The sequence below is a fragment of the Drosophila montana genome, unplaced genomic scaffold (genome assembly GCF_035044405.1).
Source record: "Drosophila montana isolate Dmon_TW-CO22-7 unplaced genomic scaffold, ASM3504440v1 contig_312_1, whole genome shotgun sequence".
NCBI classification, from domain to species: Eukaryota; Metazoa; Arthropoda; class Insecta; order Diptera; family Drosophilidae; genus Drosophila; species Drosophila montana.
The window spans coordinates 119,157-136,068 of record NW_026998009.1 but is presented as its reverse complement, the minus strand read 5'-3'; the positions used below and the strand labels follow the sequence as shown (position 1 = coordinate 136,068).

General features: G+C 38.0%; 1 protein-coding gene and 1 long non-coding RNA gene across 17 annotated transcripts in view; one reads left to right on the top strand and one right to left on the bottom strand.

The window, feature by feature from the left end:
* The window catches only part of Ca-alpha1D (Ca[2+]-channel protein alpha[[1]] subunit D), a 30,211-nt gene extending 16,047 nt beyond the window's left edge, over positions 1-14,164 (bottom strand). For 4 of the 16 annotated variants that reach the window (XM_064686115.1, XM_064686116.1, XM_064686119.1 and 1 more), the window contains exons 1-10: positions 9,210-9,513; positions 7,313-8,159; positions 4,115-5,436; positions 3,819-4,032; positions 2,979-3,084; positions 2,640-2,779; positions 2,384-2,490; positions 1,503-1,655; positions 745-926; positions 168-687 (exon numbers count right to left, since the gene is read on the bottom strand). In XM_064686115.1, coding sequence (XP_064542185.1) covers positions 168-687; positions 745-926; positions 1,503-1,655; positions 2,384-2,490; positions 2,640-2,779; positions 2,979-3,084; positions 3,819-4,032; positions 4,115-5,436; positions 7,313-8,159; positions 9,210-9,219 — 3,601 coding nt within the window. In that variant the 5' untranslated portion in view covers positions 9,220-9,513. Of the gene's footprint in view, positions 1-167; positions 688-744; positions 927-1,502; positions 1,656-2,383; positions 2,491-2,639; positions 2,780-2,978; positions 3,085-3,818; positions 4,033-4,114; positions 5,437-7,312; positions 8,160-9,209; positions 9,670-10,698; positions 10,804-14,016 lie in introns of those variants that run through there. The other 12 variants (XM_064686127.1, XM_064686128.1, XR_010436739.1 and 9 more) reach the window with 9 other exon arrangements.
* Positions 1-16,912, top strand: part of LOC135431163 (uncharacterized) — a 67,233-nt gene that overhangs the window by 15,656 nt on the left and 34,665 nt on the right. The window contains exon 2 of the long non-coding RNA XR_010436741.1: positions 16,531-16,586. This is a non-coding gene — a long non-coding RNA (uncharacterized LOC135431163). The remainder of the gene's footprint in view (positions 1-16,530; positions 16,587-16,912) is intronic.

Below are 16,912 nucleotides of genomic sequence, written 5' to 3'. Positions count from 1 at the left end.
AACCATCGCTGCAATTATATTTAACATGCTGTTATTAACAGCAGAAGCTAGAGCGAACTTTGGGAACATTACGCAAATTATGGGTGATAAAATATCTAAAAGGCGCAGAAAACAGTTTTTTTTTGCGTGGTTACAACGTGGAAAGGTAACATCTATTGAGAACTCACCCTGAAACTCATCTAGCCAATCAACTTGTCCATAGTGTTCCGTCGCCAGGACACCAGTGTTAAGAAACACCAGCACAATGATGAGCCAGTAGAAGGCCTGCGATTTAACCGCCTTGCGGCAGGCGCGACGCATGCGTCGATTGACACGATCGAAATCCTTTTTCATAATGCGCCAACGCGATTCGGTGATCTGCATTTCGGGCATCTCTTCGCCCATATTCTCGGTAGAGTCCATTTCATTTTGCTGCTTGCCCTTGCCATCGGGCATCAGGCCGCCCGTCGCATCGGGCTCAATGTCCTCGGCCTGCGTGATCCAGTCGAGATAGCCGCGCAAATCCTCTTCGATTTGTTGCTTCTCGCGCAGCTTCTGGAAATCGCCGCGATTTTTTGCCTTGTTACGCTCTTTGGAGAACTCACCGGACAACACACCGAGAATCAGGTTCATCACAAAAAATGCGCCCAGTATGACCATGGAAATGAAATACATCCACTGCCAATCGCTGCCCATGGCGTCTTGTATCTGGGAAGTACGAAATATTTTAAATTATATTTGGTAATTTTTTGCTCCTATACGTACATAATACAAAACATCTGTCCAGCCCTCGAGTGTGACGCACTGGAATACCGTCAACATGGCCAGTCCAAAATTATCAAAGTTCGTAATGCCATAGTTGGGACCGGGCCAATTGCCATAGCATTTCATGCCTTCGGGGCAGGCATAGCCCGCACCGCAGGGTCTTATATCGTCCTCGTATTCACCTAGATTCCGATTTATTTGTTTTGGGATTGTTTTTTTTTTTGGTTGTATTTTTTTTTGTTTTTTCTTTAGTTTCATGCATTAGTGATGAGATGTACTATGAGATGAGATGATAATTGGGATGATAATGTTCGCGATTTGTATGTCTGTGTGGGGGGGATGCTTCTGTGTCTTAATTTATGTTGCGGAATATGCCGCTCAGTTGTCCCATTTATTTAAAATTTCAACAGCTCTATTAACTAGCAGATTAGCTGAAATGCTCGGTGAAAATTGGACAATAATTGTATGTGTATAGTGTATTTAGTTTTTGGCTAATTGGTTTTTGCGCATATCTTTCTTTGTATGGATGTGTGGAAGCTGTGTGTAGAGCGTTTCTTTTGTCGTTGTTGTTGTTTTTGTTATTGGACTAATTGAGTTGTGTGCTTGCCCGCAAAACCGTGCACTAATCTACTATTAATAGAGCTACAGGACGTTGAATTTTAATGCGACATATCTGGTAGCATTCAAGACATTGAATGATATTCGTACAACGTATAAATATTGTACTGATTTTATAATAATTTTCTGTAAGCGCTTACCTGTTACCTCATCTCGACACGTCTTATGCAATTTACCAGAGAATAACTCTAGACCAATTATGGCATAGATTATGATTACGAATATGACCAGAAGTGCAATGTGAAACAGTGGCACCATGGCCTTTAAAATTGAATTAAGCACAACCTGTAGACCTGCGGAAAGCGTATGAATAGCCAATACATATACATATAATCAAGTGGTTGGGTTTTTACAATACATCAAGTGCGGCTTACTCTATGGTACACAACAAAAGCTGGTCACACTGCACAGAAGTTGATAAAGGGGCGAGAGTTCAGATATTACAAATATTCAATTTTATAGTGAGAACGGGAACATTAAGTTTCTATAAAATTCGGACACTTTCTTTTTGGTATTTCAATCGGATTTATTTGTGTGAGAGCATATTAAAGAAATTTTAAAATACATATATTATTCATTTTCATTTCTAGAATATTTTAATTAAAAAAATATTCATGGGAAAAACAAATGGATCTATTGTTCGGAATTTTTATTAGAATTCCAAGCAGATATATTAAAAAAGGGAATATATTATACATTCCTCCAAAGGGAATTTTGTTTTCGAAAAATATTGACGTTTCTTTAAAAACGAACCACAGACAAATTGCTTTTTTACTTATATATACAAATACTTTCTTTGCTGTATTTTTAATATAATACTTGATTGATCGGTATTCAAGATTTCCTATTAATACTGTCTTTAAATTTTACTCTACACTCTCGCTTTACTCAATCTGTGCGGTATTTTAACTACGTTAGAGACCGTAGTTGTTGATTGCTTTGCTCTACAAGGACAAAAGTGAATTTTAGAATTTTGTTTTTGTCATTTTTTTTTGTTTTTGTTGGTGCAGAAAGCTCTTACTTGGTACACCCGATACAAGTCGCAATGGACGCAGTACACGAAAGGCTCGGAGCGCTTTCACATCGAAGGCATCCTTCATCAAATGGGACAGTGCTGTACTTATTGCTCTGTAAAATTGTGATTTGGATAGACAATTTCATACGTGTCTCAGTTTCGATTGAATTGGATATAAGGTAACATAGAAAATGGTTAAAACGAGGCCGATTTGATGGCCTGGGCGCTTAACGCTTTTAACTGGCATATTTTATATGCTTACCCTATAACTACAATTGTAAAATCTAATAAATTCCATCCATTTCTTAGATATGCACCATTATGTAACACAAAACCATATGCTAAAATCTTCATAACACATTCCGCTGTGAATATAACTAGGAATATATATTCAACTTTTTCCTAATTTCGTGTTGTGTGCGTGTGTGTATTATGAAATATTTTTTGTTTTGGGTGAATGATGATGCATGATATGAATGAAGAAGATGAGTGGAATGCATAAAAGACAGATGAGAGAAATATATATAGATTAATAAACCACAATATCAGCAAATATATATAAAGAGTTTGCGCCTTCTGGAGCAGGCCGCGTAGAACTTACCAAGGTTTGATTCGTCACGTTCGAATCGCTGCCCGGATAAGGCGTGTAAACGGCCAAGGCAATACAATTGGCAAATATGGTTAACAAAATAAGGAACTCAAATGGTCTAGCGGATGATTTGGATTAAGAAAAACCAGATTAAGAAAATATATTCTAAAAGCTTAGCAAAGCCGACCTAAACTAGTTTTTCATCAATACTAAACGAAACAGTTGAGGTGATTTAAGAGGTATTCATTAGAACTAAGGAGTTCTTAGTGTGCAAATATAAAGCCGGTATATTTATTGAAGGTTTTTTTTGGGTTGAAAAGGAGGAAGCTCTCGCTTTGGTTTAGTAAAATAATTTAGAAAAAAGTTTTTTAAGTTAGCAAATGTTGCAAGCCATACAATTTACGCGGAGAGTTTTTATCTTCAGACTTTGAACCAGTCGAAAAGTTAAAAGTTGAACTACTTTATAAGGTTTTTTTCGAGTATAGATGTGTACGCTATTACGCTTATAGAAAAATATGTCTGTTTTCCTTGCTTATGAAATGATATGATAAATATTCTAAACGAAGAACTAAACAACTTTTCACAGGCTCTTCTCGTTTAAAACAAGGATTGAAAATTTGATTTGCAGGCCTTGAGCCAACTTTGAACTTCAGAGCCAGAGAAGGGCATTATAATCTTATTCGGAAACTTCAATTTCAAAAGATTTTCGATTGAAGCGGCTTGTGTGTAAGACTTAATAATAATTGCAAACAAAGCTAGTATGTAAAAATCATTCCGTACAGAATCTAAAAACTTTTTGAGCATTGAGTCTACGACGAGGCGTTAATTATTTGTCTATGTGGAAAAGGATACTTCCATTCCACGATCCGTATGCAGAGCGCTCGTATGGGATTCTTAACGCCTAGACAGAAGAGCGCTCTTTGTGGTCGATCCGGCTGCGGTTTGCCGCGTCGCTGCGGCCGCTTTTGGCCGGCAGCGGCCGCCTTTTGTCCACCGACGCCGCTGGGTCCAATAGTGGTGCCGTTCATAGTTTCCGGAATGTTAGCAATGCCCATGGCATCGATGCCTGTATAGAGTGCCGGGTGGGTTGGTCAGGGCATGGTCAGCAGCAAATACAGACAATTAGTGGTTGGTGGTTAAAAACTTACCCATAATGTTGTTGCCGCCGCCCAGATCCGATTGCGGATTATGGGCATGGGACATGTCGCCGCCAACGGCGGCGCCTCCATTGCCATTGGGCGTGAAGGTGCTGCCGCCAGCGGCGCCTCGCTCAAAGTCCATAATGTTAAAGTATTTGCCGGCGCCGCCGCCGAAATTATCAATCAGCTCCGCGGAGCTGGAGTAGAATGGCGAGAATGCTTGAGTATCGTCCTCCTCCTCTTCGTAATACTCGTCAACCTCCTCGTCGTCCTCGACTTCCTCGTCGTCTTCGTCGTCGTCGTCGTCGTGGTCCTGTTCGTAATAGTCGTGATGCTGCTGTGCCAGCTGCTCCTGCTCATCAATATCAATGGTTGTGCCCTCGGGCTCGTCTTCTTCGTCGTACTCGTCGTCGTCTTGCTCGGCGCCGTCGTCGTCCTCCTCCTCAGTGATTCTACATGTCCTCCGTATGGAGGGCCGTTGATTGCGTGTATTCCTTCTTACAATGACATCCGCATTGTCATCCACATCGCCAACATCCTCGAGCGAGTCGTTGCCACTACGCGCTGCGCCTGCAATGATCCTAATATCATCGTCCGCATCATCATCCGCATCCTGGCGTCTCTCACTGAAACTCTCGCAGTCGGTAGCCGCCTGCTCTTTGGCTGCTGCCGCTACAGCTGCAACAATTGCCGCTGTGCGCAGCGTTTGCGAACTAAGCTCTGTTCCGTCCGGATTGTCCGGATCGTTGTTGTCCTCGTCGTCGTCGTCGTTGTCGTCCTCACCCGGCTCACAGTCGTCGTCGCCTATGAAACTGCTGATGTCGCCAACTCCAAAGCCATGCAAGGTGCTGTTGTCGCCGGTGATGTCGCAGTTGCAACTGTTGCTGCTGCTGCTGTCGCCGCCAACGGCACTGTAGCTGCTGTCCTCGTCTCGGGCGCCGCTGCTGTAGCTGCTGTTGGTGCTGCCGGCGCTGGTCACACTGTTCTGTGGCTGTTGCTGCCAACCCGCTGCCGCTGCTGCCGCCGCTGTTAGTGCCTCCTCCGGCGTCAGGCGTTGACTGGCGCTGCCGGCGCCTGCTGTACCGCCGCACGACGTGCAGCTGGATTTGCGACGCTGACGCTTGCTGCCGTTGCTGGAGCTTGCCTCGCTGCCGTTGTTGTTGTTGTTTTTGTGCCTGCTGCGCTGCTTAAAGTCGAGCTTGTAGGTGCTATTATTTACAATTTGGCTGGTGACCGTGCTCAGTGCTAGCTCTGTGTTGGCGCCTCGTATTCGGCTGGAGCTGCCCGCTGTCGTATCCTCACAGCTGGCAATTACATCAAGCGGACTGCAACTGGGGTAGAGATACAAAAAATTACGTTAGCATGTTTTTTTACTGCATATTCATTTATACTCATACTAAATACTCATTGGATGCATTTGCCAAAAACAAGAAAAGAATCATTTTAAATTTTTACACACGCTCTGCGGAACCGGATTATGGATATATTACCTGATCATTTCTTGCTTATTAATAAAACTAGGCTAGGCATTTAGCTTATTAACCCACTTTATTCCATTTATTGACTAGAGTAAAAGCGTTTCATTGTCTTTCCTAGCTAACTTATTTTATTAATAAAAAGATTCATATATTTTAGGATTTGGCTTGGCCACTCAATTGTCCTATTAATAAGCTGCGGCTACCCATCAGTATGTTTATAACATTTTTCCCAATGAGAAGTTTAATCAGTTCATCGCCATCTACATAAAGCCCTTTTTAGTCTGTGGACAATGATGGTATGGACATAATATCTGTTTGGTCACACTGACTTTGTTCAATCGGGCAAATGAACTAATGAAACCGATTAATTATAATATACCTCTTATTTGTTTCTTATAATTTATGAGCTATATAGAGATAGAAATATAATAACCTAGCCGGTATATCACGGCCTTGCCCGTGGCACGTGTAAAGTAAATATTCTCAAAAAGCTTTGAACATGATTTTGAAACTGATCGGATGGACAACAAACAACTTTCATACAAACGATATCCGCCAATTTACCACTGTTGCGGGTGGAATTTCCTAAATCGCTGAAACACGTATTCATTAAATTCTTATGTAGGCTTTGAAAATAAGTTTGAAGCAAATCGGACAAAACTTAAAACTTCCCGAAAAAAGTCTTAAAATCGCACTTTTTACCGGGGATGCTTTGATTCTGCGAAAAATGTGAAACACGTCTCAAAGGATTTTTCATATACTTAGATCCTTTGAAATGAATTTGAGGGCGAAACGTCACCCGCCCAATTTTTTAGAGGGATGGATTTTCCAAAAAGTGTGAAACACACCTCAAATGAATTCAAACAAAGATCTTTGAAAATGAGTTTGGAGCCGATCGGATGGTAAACAAAAAACTTTCATACAACCGTTTTCCGCGATTTTTCCACACTTGTGGATTTAATTTCTCAAAATCCCGTCTTAACGTGCACCTACATTACATAAGGTAACTACAGCGAAAATTTCAGCTTCCTAGCTCTTACGGTTTGGGCTGTGCGTTGATCACCAATCAGTCAGTCAATCAGTCAGTCAGTAGAGATTGCTCGGGCATACCCCTAATGCTGTTCAGCAGCCCCAGAATAAAGCCTCAGACAAGCTAGTTTTTATCATCGATGCAAATGTTATCGATTAAACTTTCACTACTAAAAACTAAAACTTTCACTGAACGGAGAAAATTTTAAAAATAACACCTAGAAAATTAAAAAAAAAGAGCAGCTATAAATGAGTAAATTACAAATCATAATAATTGTTTTTGGAATTCGTTGACCAAAGTTTTACTTATTTCAATACGTTTTTTAATTAAACATTAAAGTAACTAAAATATCATAAATTATATATATTAATTCACAAAAAAGAATTATCTGTCCCCCACAATAGATTCCGCTGCTCTTGAAGTATCATATTATTTCATGCGCTTCGCATGCTTCTTCATGCTCTTTCATATACACACACACACTTACACAAATATAAGTTTGCACAGTGGGACAAACAGCGATGCACAACATATAGTTACGATAGTTAGTAAACGATAGTTATTGAGATTAATTTGGGGTGTCGTTGGCTAACTTACTATGCCCTAGAATTCCTAGAATTTGTATGTTCCAAATAGTCAAAGTTTTGGATTGCATTGGTAATGAATTTCTTTTCGTGCCCCAGCTGGAGCTGCATATACCTTTGTTGTAGCACCGTTGGACCTGTTGTTGTTGTTGCTGTTGCTGGGGTTGTTGTTGTTGTTGTTGCTGCTGTGGTTGTTGTTGGGGTTGTTGCTGTTGTGCTGCTGTGTCCTGCGCCCGGCAACGGCAACGGCAACGTTATCGTCGGCGATCGATGCTGATGATGACGCTCCGGCTTGACAATGATCACCTCCAGCTCACTTTTCGCTGCACTCGACTTGCGATTGTATTTGCGACTGCCGCGCATCGTCGTCTCGGCTTTTAGATATCGTCTGGAGCTAGCTGGAGATGTGGGCGAGGGCTTGCGTTCAATTATCAGCGTATTATCATCGTAGGCTATGCAATTGACCAGCTCACCCCCACCCATCACAGTTGTGGAGGTTGTGGCTGTTGTTGTTGTTGCTGCTGACGGCTCATCGCTGGGGTCATAAAGTTTTAACTCCTTCTGCCGCTGAAATTGTAGCTGACGGCGACGCTGAGAAGATGTTGTTGTTGGCCTTGCGACATTGCGCGAGCTGCTGGTTGCTTGCTGCGGTTGTTGTTGTTGTTGTTGTTGCTGCTGTTGCTGTTGTGTGTGTTTGGTCAGGCATGATTCATCAATGGAACTTGGTGACAAATCCTTGCACGCGTCTCTAGCTCTATCCTTATCCTTAGCCTTATTATTATTGTTTTTATGATTTAATTTATTACTAGAACTATCCAAGGCATCGTGTTTGTTAATTTGTTGCTGCTGTTGCTGTTGTTGCTGGTGTTGTTGCTGGTGTTGTTGGTGTTGTTGCTGTTGTTCCTCGGCTGTTGGCGATTGTTTTTTTTGCTGCGTTGACGTTGCATGCTCCTTATGTTCTCCTAGTTTTAATGGTTTATGATTTGTGTTAGTGGGCAAATTTATTAGTATAGTTATTATTGGTGTTTATACAGGACATTAAAATGGTGCGCAATGATATTTCTATATGGGTCTGTGATTTAATTAACATAATCAAAGCAATGCGCATATGGACAATTATAGGGCCAACCACGTGTTCCATATGAAGAAAACCAATAAAAATTGGAAAGTTTTATTCCTATAACGGTCAGAGGTAGGTCTAAGTGACGTCGCCATTCAGTCAAGGGTATGGAGTAGGCTCTTCGAATGTGAATATATCCTATAGTAGGAAAAATGTATATATATCTTTCTTGGACTTCTTTTAGTAACTTAGTATTGCAATTGTAAGTGCAATGTTATGTGAATGAAGATATTAGAGGCTTTCAGCTTTTATAAAAGAATATATAAGACGTTTTCGGCATTTCTAAAGAAAAAATCTCCGACAGAATATATATATATATAAATATATATAAGAGGTTTTCTACATTTATAAAAGGAAAAGTCTCCGAAAGTTGCCCCCGAGGCAAGTTATGTATTTAACATTTTTTAGGCTTGATTCTAGAGCCAAAAAATTCAAATTCATTCAAATTTCTGGTCATAGTAGAAGCCTTCCAAACTGTGGACATATGCAAATACAACGTCTATTAACTTGGCACTTTTGGTTAAATTTACTGTGAATTAACGGCGTTAATTTCAGTTACCAATTCATATATTTTAAGTGCTTGTATTTAGTATAATGTCATTATTTGCTTATTTTAAATAGCAGTTATTAAGAGCAAAGTCTCTTTAAATGAGTTACAATTATTGAGTACCAACTTATTAAAAAAGTTAAAGAGAGCGTACTTTTAATTTGGCTCGCCTTTTGTATTAGAAATATTTAAGTATATTTCATATCATATGCAAGTGTCAGACCTTTATTTGATGATTGATAAGAGTAAACAATAAATGATGCCTGCTGACAATTTGATGAATGATATTCAGATGGCAATCATGTGGAAATGTGAATATAACGCATACGCCATGTCATTTGGTACCTGTATTCATATTTGAAGTTTCCTTCCCACGACTAAATTGATTTTTGCTTTCATTCACGTCGCTGTCGAGAACTGTTTTATATACGCTTTTCCATTAAATGCGGTCAACACACAACAAACGTCCAACAGGTGTGCTGAGTCTCAGTCTTCAATTGACACATGCCCGCATGCAAATTGTATTCGCGCCCCCACTCACACACACACGCTGGCTCTCGCTTTCACTCACTCACTGATTGGCAGGGCCTGCTAAAGCTTTTTGTTGTTGTTAGCCACAAATTGAAGGGTATATATGTTTGAATATATATATTGTTTTTTTATTATGTTAGACGGTGGTGCAATTGTTGCTCTTTGGACGTTTTAATGACGGTTTGTTGTGCTGTTTTTTCTGTTTTCTCTTTTTTTTATTTGCTTTTTAAATGGCTAATAATTTTATTTAAAATTTGGCATTTGTTGAAGTCTGCTGTTAGTTTCATTATTATTATTATAATTATGGATTATTATTATTTTTGTGGCTTGCCTTATCTGGGCTTATGACAATTATTGAATTTTGCTTATTTCCAGACGGCTGCACTACACAGAATTGCCATTAGTGCTGATAGCTTATCATTGATTGGCGCTCTATATATAAATCGAAACCCTTGACACACATGCAAAGCCTCTGTTCGTGTGTATGTGTGTGTGCGTGTGTGTGCGTGCGCATCAAAACAAAAACATACGCAATGTTTACATTTTCTTTGTTGTCGCAACATTTGTTGATTTTTTGGGCTACACCTAACTGTCAAATGGGCAATCAACTTTAGAGCGCTCTCTACCACACACACACACACACACACAGACACACACTCTCTCGCGCTCTCTCTGCTCTCTCTTATTGACTGTCTCTCTCTCTGTGCAGCAAAGCACAGTTTGCTTTGCAGCAGCCAAAAAAGTTTCAAGCCAAATGTCAAAAAAGCCTTTTTGCTTTCACTGAACGGCAGCTACTCCACTTCTCCGCTCTGCCCTGCCCCGCCCTGCCCAGTGCCGCATTCGTCACTGATTAAAGTTGGTAAAATTCTAACCACAAGTGTTGGGGCGGGGTTGTGGGCCACGCGGGGTTGGTGGGTGTATCGTCGGTTGGCATTTAGTCGCATTGGGGTCAAGTGCGCGCGTCTAAAAACTAATTTGCGCGTTTATTTTATGAGTCGCTTGGGGAAAATGCATAGCGCACTTTTCAGCGTACGCAAACATTTTCCTGGAATCGTAACTGCTGACCGATTGACCTACCCAGGCATATGTAATAAGCACACACACACATACATATATGAACACATACACGCAAACATGCACATGCACAATACACTCACACACTCTCATACACACGTGAGAAAAATTTCAGACGCAGTACGTAGAAAAGCGAAAGCGTTTTTTTTTTCACACAAGCCACGGGAAATAGACAAGAGAGCACTCGAATTTCACACTAGAATTGGGCTTATTTCTTAAAAGGCTTTACTTTGTTTTACATTTGCTTAATGTGTTTTTAAAATGATTATTATTATTATTATTTTTCTTTGTGTTCTACGGGCAGGCCAACTGGACCAACAGCGACGTGAACGCGTTTAAGGAATCACACACAAAAGCACACTGTGCAGGAATTGTTAGCTTTTCGCGTGGCAACCGTGAAAATGTTGACATACAATGACAGGAGCTTTTTTGCGACGAAGCTTAAAAGACGAAAGCTGACCTTATCGATTGTTGGGCTTCTCATGTTACAGGCAACTGGGTTCAGGCAGTCGCTTTAAGGGTTTGTGCAGTTAATAGGGAGTTGTTGCCTTGAATTTTGGTGTCTTTTCAAAAAGTAATCTCAATTAATGCGAGATACCTTTTATTCAACACAAAGAAGGCAAAAGGCAGAAAGTTTTCTGCCTTGGGAAACCCTATCTGCATTATTGGTACTTTTTAAAAAATAGGTAAAAACCAAAAAAATATATAAATATTCTACGCCCTTTGCCAGGGAATACAGGGTATACAAATACTCAAAGGAGTCGTGACATTGGTCTAAATAAAAAAAAGCTCAATAAAACTCGGCAGGTTCATTAAGAAACAAGAAACAAACTCATTTCCAACAATACCAAAACTTTTTAAAACTCCCTGAAGGCGTAAAACATAAAAAAAAACGACATATTGAAGCAAATGTTTGAAATTATTATTTATTTCTATTTTAGTTAAGAAAAGTTTGTTTATGATTATGTTCCTCTAATACCAAACTAAACAGTTATTATCCATAAAACAATGTGCAAACAATCGTAATAAATAAAATCGCGAATAATGCCCCTTGGAACTATATTAGGGTTTCGATTCTTTATGGCTTTGCAAGTTTTCTTAAATAATTGAGGCGAGAAATCATAAAAGAAAACGAAAGAATCCAATTCTCGATCATAACAATGAGCTTTGTTTACAAACAAATTCAAAAATATAAAATACAACCACACCTTTTCACGTTTATTTCGTTTCATATACGTTCTCAAACACTTTTATTCAGACTTTTATGTATATTTTATATCTATCTCTTATTTGAACTGACAAACTAGTTAGCTCTCGCTCGCACTCACATTTGTTGTCAAGTTCTCATCGCACAGCTGTTCGTAAACGACGCATGCGCCGACAGCTTTGTGTCACATTTTGACAGTTGCGGAGAGTGAGTGCGAAGAAGAGAGAGAGAGAGAGGGCGCGAAAGATTGAGCGTAAATTGAAAGAGCGCAAGAGAGAGCACTCAGAATTGCTTGTCAAATTCAGTTTGAACTTTTACGGGCTCGAACAAATTTTCTTTGATTTTCTTCTGCTATTTTCTCGTTGGCTTCGTACAGCTGACTCATCGCCACAATTTTCTTGACACTGACAAATAAATCAAGAAACTTAGAATTTTGCTCGTGTTTTTTTTACACTTTGCGAGTTCTCTACAATTTGCTAATGAGCGACATCCGGCTGGAAATTAGTTGTGGGTCAGCCTCTTTTTTTCCTTTATTGTTGTGAAAAATGAAAACAAATGTTCACAAATTGTCAAAAGCGTTTCAATTTTCGTACAGCTATTAATATGATCATTTGGCTTGTGGGTAATTGCCTAGGAATTTGTTTTATAAATTATTATATAGAGTGCGACAGGCGGTAATGTCTTTGAGATACCCTACATATACCAGTAAAAACTCACTCAGTCTTTCATATTGACATAATGATTCTACATTCATATATAATATGCTTTTGAAAATATTAAAAGGTAAGTTATCGGGTTCGATGTCCGGCTTGTCTATGGTTAATACCACACGACCCAGAGTTATTAGGAGCTCAGGTGAATAGCTGGTAAATTATGGATAGTTTTGTTTACAGTTCGAACCAACTTCCTGCCTTTAGCTTTGGTTAATAAGCCTGGTGTTTTTTATATCTTCGTTCGTTTTATTTTTTTTAAATTGTCATAAGTTCAGCTTCAATGTCTACTTGCTGATTACACTGAAGATATTGTAGGATACTCACATACAAGAATTAAATAAAATCTCTAACCTAAAAAGGCAACTGCCAAATATAGTTAAATAAAAACGTTTTCTGGAGCCCGATCTATCGAGGCTTCGGTTCTGTATGTCCCGAAGAAAGGCTTGTATTTTAAGCCCAAACAATTGTTTTTAGGTGCGGTGTAGTTTTCTTTTTTTAATGGTATGCTCGTGTCTTAACGATTTATATCAAAAACAAATTTAAATATCGGGTTTGAATTGGTGTGACTCACAATTGGTTTGCAGGCGTACTAAGTAAGTACATATATATTATGGCCGATCTATAAACTATGCCGATTTCAAACTTATAATACCTTAATAAATAATATAACATCGATAAATATCACTAAGGCACAGATCTTAAACACATTTGAAACATAATTTTTGAAGCAAACATTAATAATCTACATATTTCTGCTTCACTTTCGTATAGAACGTACGATCTTCAGCTGCTTCATTTTTGTAACAACTCATAAAAATAGTTTTTGATTGTTCATCAAAAAATATTCGCAATAATTTCAAGTTGAATAACTCAAGAATAAAACTTTGATCAATTTTGAAGGCCACATGGCCAGTTATAGGTTGTATATTAAAATTTATATGGCTATATAGAATGCGAACACCGATTTGATTTAGCGGCATGTCGGCTTAGTAACTATATAAGAAAAGAAATGAATAAAAGACGAGCAACGCTTCGGTTGTTTGAATGAAAAATGTGTTGCTAAATATTATTGAAAACAACAGAAAAACGCCAGAGCTGCCAAATTGTGGGCAACGCTGCGCAAAAGGGGAGCAAGGGGCGGGGGAGGGGCATTGGGGCATCGGGGCATTGTTGCTGGGGCCGGCATTAGTGGGGAGGCTGGTTCGTCGGTCATTTGGTTTGCTTGGGCATGATGCTGCTTTCCTTGCCCGCACTTCTATATTTAGATCAAGCACACGTAGTTGGATCTGTCGATGCGATCGTCTTGTTGTTGATGTTGCTCATGTTATTGTTGTTAGCCCCAATTTTTAGTAGCCAGCAGACAATGAAATTAAATTTAGCTTAATTGAATTGCCTTTAGCCCAAAACTATTAAGAAATGCCTCAAAAAAAAAAAACACACACAAATAAATAAATAAAGAAACTCATAAATGCAATGCAAGCGCGAAACACTCAAAACTATTTAGCCAAATATGAGCTCTAACAGATGTAGCGCCCCCATACACCATTGCATAGGAATAGAAATTATATATATATATACGTATAATAGATATAGTACATTGCGTTGGCTTGTTCTACATTTTACTTACAAGATATCAATTCGTTCCCTCGTGGCAACAATAAAACAACAAAAGAAATACAGGCAGCACAATTTTTTTTTGTGTCCGACGTACGTAAAAGTCCGAGCCAAAGGCAGGGGCACAGCATACGTGGCGTTGATATTTTTAACTCTACGAATTCTTCTTTAATTTTGTATTTTCTTTTCTAGAGCTAAGAAAATTCGCCTTTCTGACTCTATATTAAACCGAAAAGAACAACAAGTTTGTTTAAAATTTTACCAAACTAAATATTAATATTTATTTCTTGTATTTTTTTTGCTTGCCAAATTATTTTTAATATGGTCAAGCATATATGTGACAGCGCACTGCACACTTAGTATATATAAATATACTATATCTGCATATACATATGTATATGCATAATTTCTTTATGAAACACTTGCAACTTTTGGAGAATTTATCTTTTGTAACACTTTAGTGCAATTACTTTACAATTTCCGTTTAATTTTCTTCGTAAAATGACTAAAATTTGATTTGGAAAATCCCGTGCAGTGTTAATAATATAATTTTTTTTCTTTTCACTTCACCCGCACAGAGAATATAATTTGTGTGTGTAGCTTAAAAATAAATCTGAACACACACGGGCGCGTTGCACGGCGGTTGGGAGAACGCGAATACGCCGAGCCAACAGACCAAATAACGCCAACGATCAGCCGAGAACTGTCAGTTGGCTGGCGAGTTCTTTCCAAGTGGCTACTCTCTGGTATTTTTCATGTATTTTTCGTCGATTTGCATTATTTAGGTGATTTTTCAATATTTTCATTGCTTCTTAGAGGAATAAATACTTCGTGAAGAATGCATTTAAATATTGGCATTCAAAAATTAATGACTAAGTTTTACTGACTACGAATCTGTGTACAAACGGCTTTTAATGTTTTGCTGTCGATCGCCTTTCTATGCGATTTTCATAAATGCAAATACGACTTGGAAACCTTTTTTTGTATTTTTTGAGAAAATGTTTAAGTCATATCGCCTCTGACTTAGTTTCCCGGCCTTTGCCAAATGGTAATTATCGTTGTTCAATAGGATTTCTATAATATCAATTATGACTTACATATATTAAAGCTTTTTATTGATGTCTATGTGCAAATAAACCAAAGTAGCAGGAAAAGTGTATATATAAAAAGTTCCATAGTAGCAAAGTGCATTGAACATGGCGTATATATTTCTCAAGAAAGGGTATACAAATAATTTGTCCTCGCTTTCAAAGCTCAAACAGCACAGCTTTTAGCATTGAACAAAGCTTTCTTAGTGACATGGTTTTGAAAGCTTTCTATCTAAAGCTTTTATAGAGAACTTCCTGTTCGTTAAATTCAACAAATATTTGTACTATGTTATCAAAATATTTATAATTTGTTGCATTTATTCCCTTTATTAACTAAAGTCTGAAATATAATATTTAAAGTTAACACTAATTAATTTAATTAAAATATTTAATGGTCATAATATTCATATCTTTATGTACCTGTCTTAAAATTGCCTGGGGCAACCTGTTTAAATCTGTGTAGCATGCACAAAAACTTTCATAATTACCAACTAAAGCAACAGCAGCGCGGCGAAATCTAAATGGCAATACACACACTCACACACGCATACATAAACATATAAAAACAATATTTATGTATGATTTTGTCGGCAGAATACGGACTCAGAGCCAGACCAACTTTTGTCTGTCTCTGTAAGTGCGAGTGTGTGTGCACGTAGCATATTTACAGGAGTTGAACTTGTAAGCAGCACCAGTAACAACAACAACACAAACAACAAACAAACAACAAACAACAACAACAATAAATGGGGCCAACAGGAAACGACTCACAGATTGTCTTTGTACCGCCGACAAGCCACTTGGCATCTGGTTGCATATAATTATGCACATGTTAATGATATAACAAAAAACAACTATAAGAGAATTGGCCAAATGTAACACAACGAAGTACAAACGCCCTCTAAATGCATATAATATAGTTGCAAGAGGGTTTAACTAAATATTAGAGGATATTCATCTATTAATTTAACTAGTTGTTTCTCTTAATTTTTTTTTATAAAGGGAATTATTTATTTATAGAAGAGGATATTAACCAATTTATTTATTTATTTCTCCTTATTGTCAATACTGAGATTCTTAGATGGAGATTCCTTAATAGGATATCTACCTATTAATTAATATATTAATTTTTTTTTAATTAATTTTACGAATAGGTCATATAATTAAGGGCACTAAAGACTCAATAAATGCTATATTATTTACGTATTTATTAATTATTTAATAATATACTGTATTAATTAATATTATAAATAATAATTAACTTGTATTATATCATTACGTTTCCTATAGTATAGTTAAATATGTATATTACTGTTAATATTTGTTTTATTATTTAAATAGAGAAATGTTTTTTCTATTGACCTTTGACTTTTCGTAACTTTCCTACAAAGAGTAAATAAATAAATTATATTATTCCCTATCTTTCAATCTCATTACAGACTTCTCGAAACAATTTAATGGAAATCGACAAAAAACACAACAGAAATGCCTACAGGTGAGTGCCCAGCTGTCAGAGAAAGTGTATTGAAAAATGTAATGCATATTTAAAAATGCATGTTATGAATATGTTTTGAGTATGCTCAGAGACATTCGAGTGCCTTGCAGCAAAATTCGCATTAACTCGTTGGGGTACAACAACGCTGCGTATGCGCGATGTTAACTGGCGGCTAATTAAAAGTTTTGCCTGGCAGCGTCCACAAAGAGAGCTTGTCAAGCACAAATTCGATTTTTTATTTGCAGGCAATATTTAAGCTAATTGCATTAAAATAACTGAAAAAGAGGACACACACACGCGCACACACACAAAGACATAGCATGTCC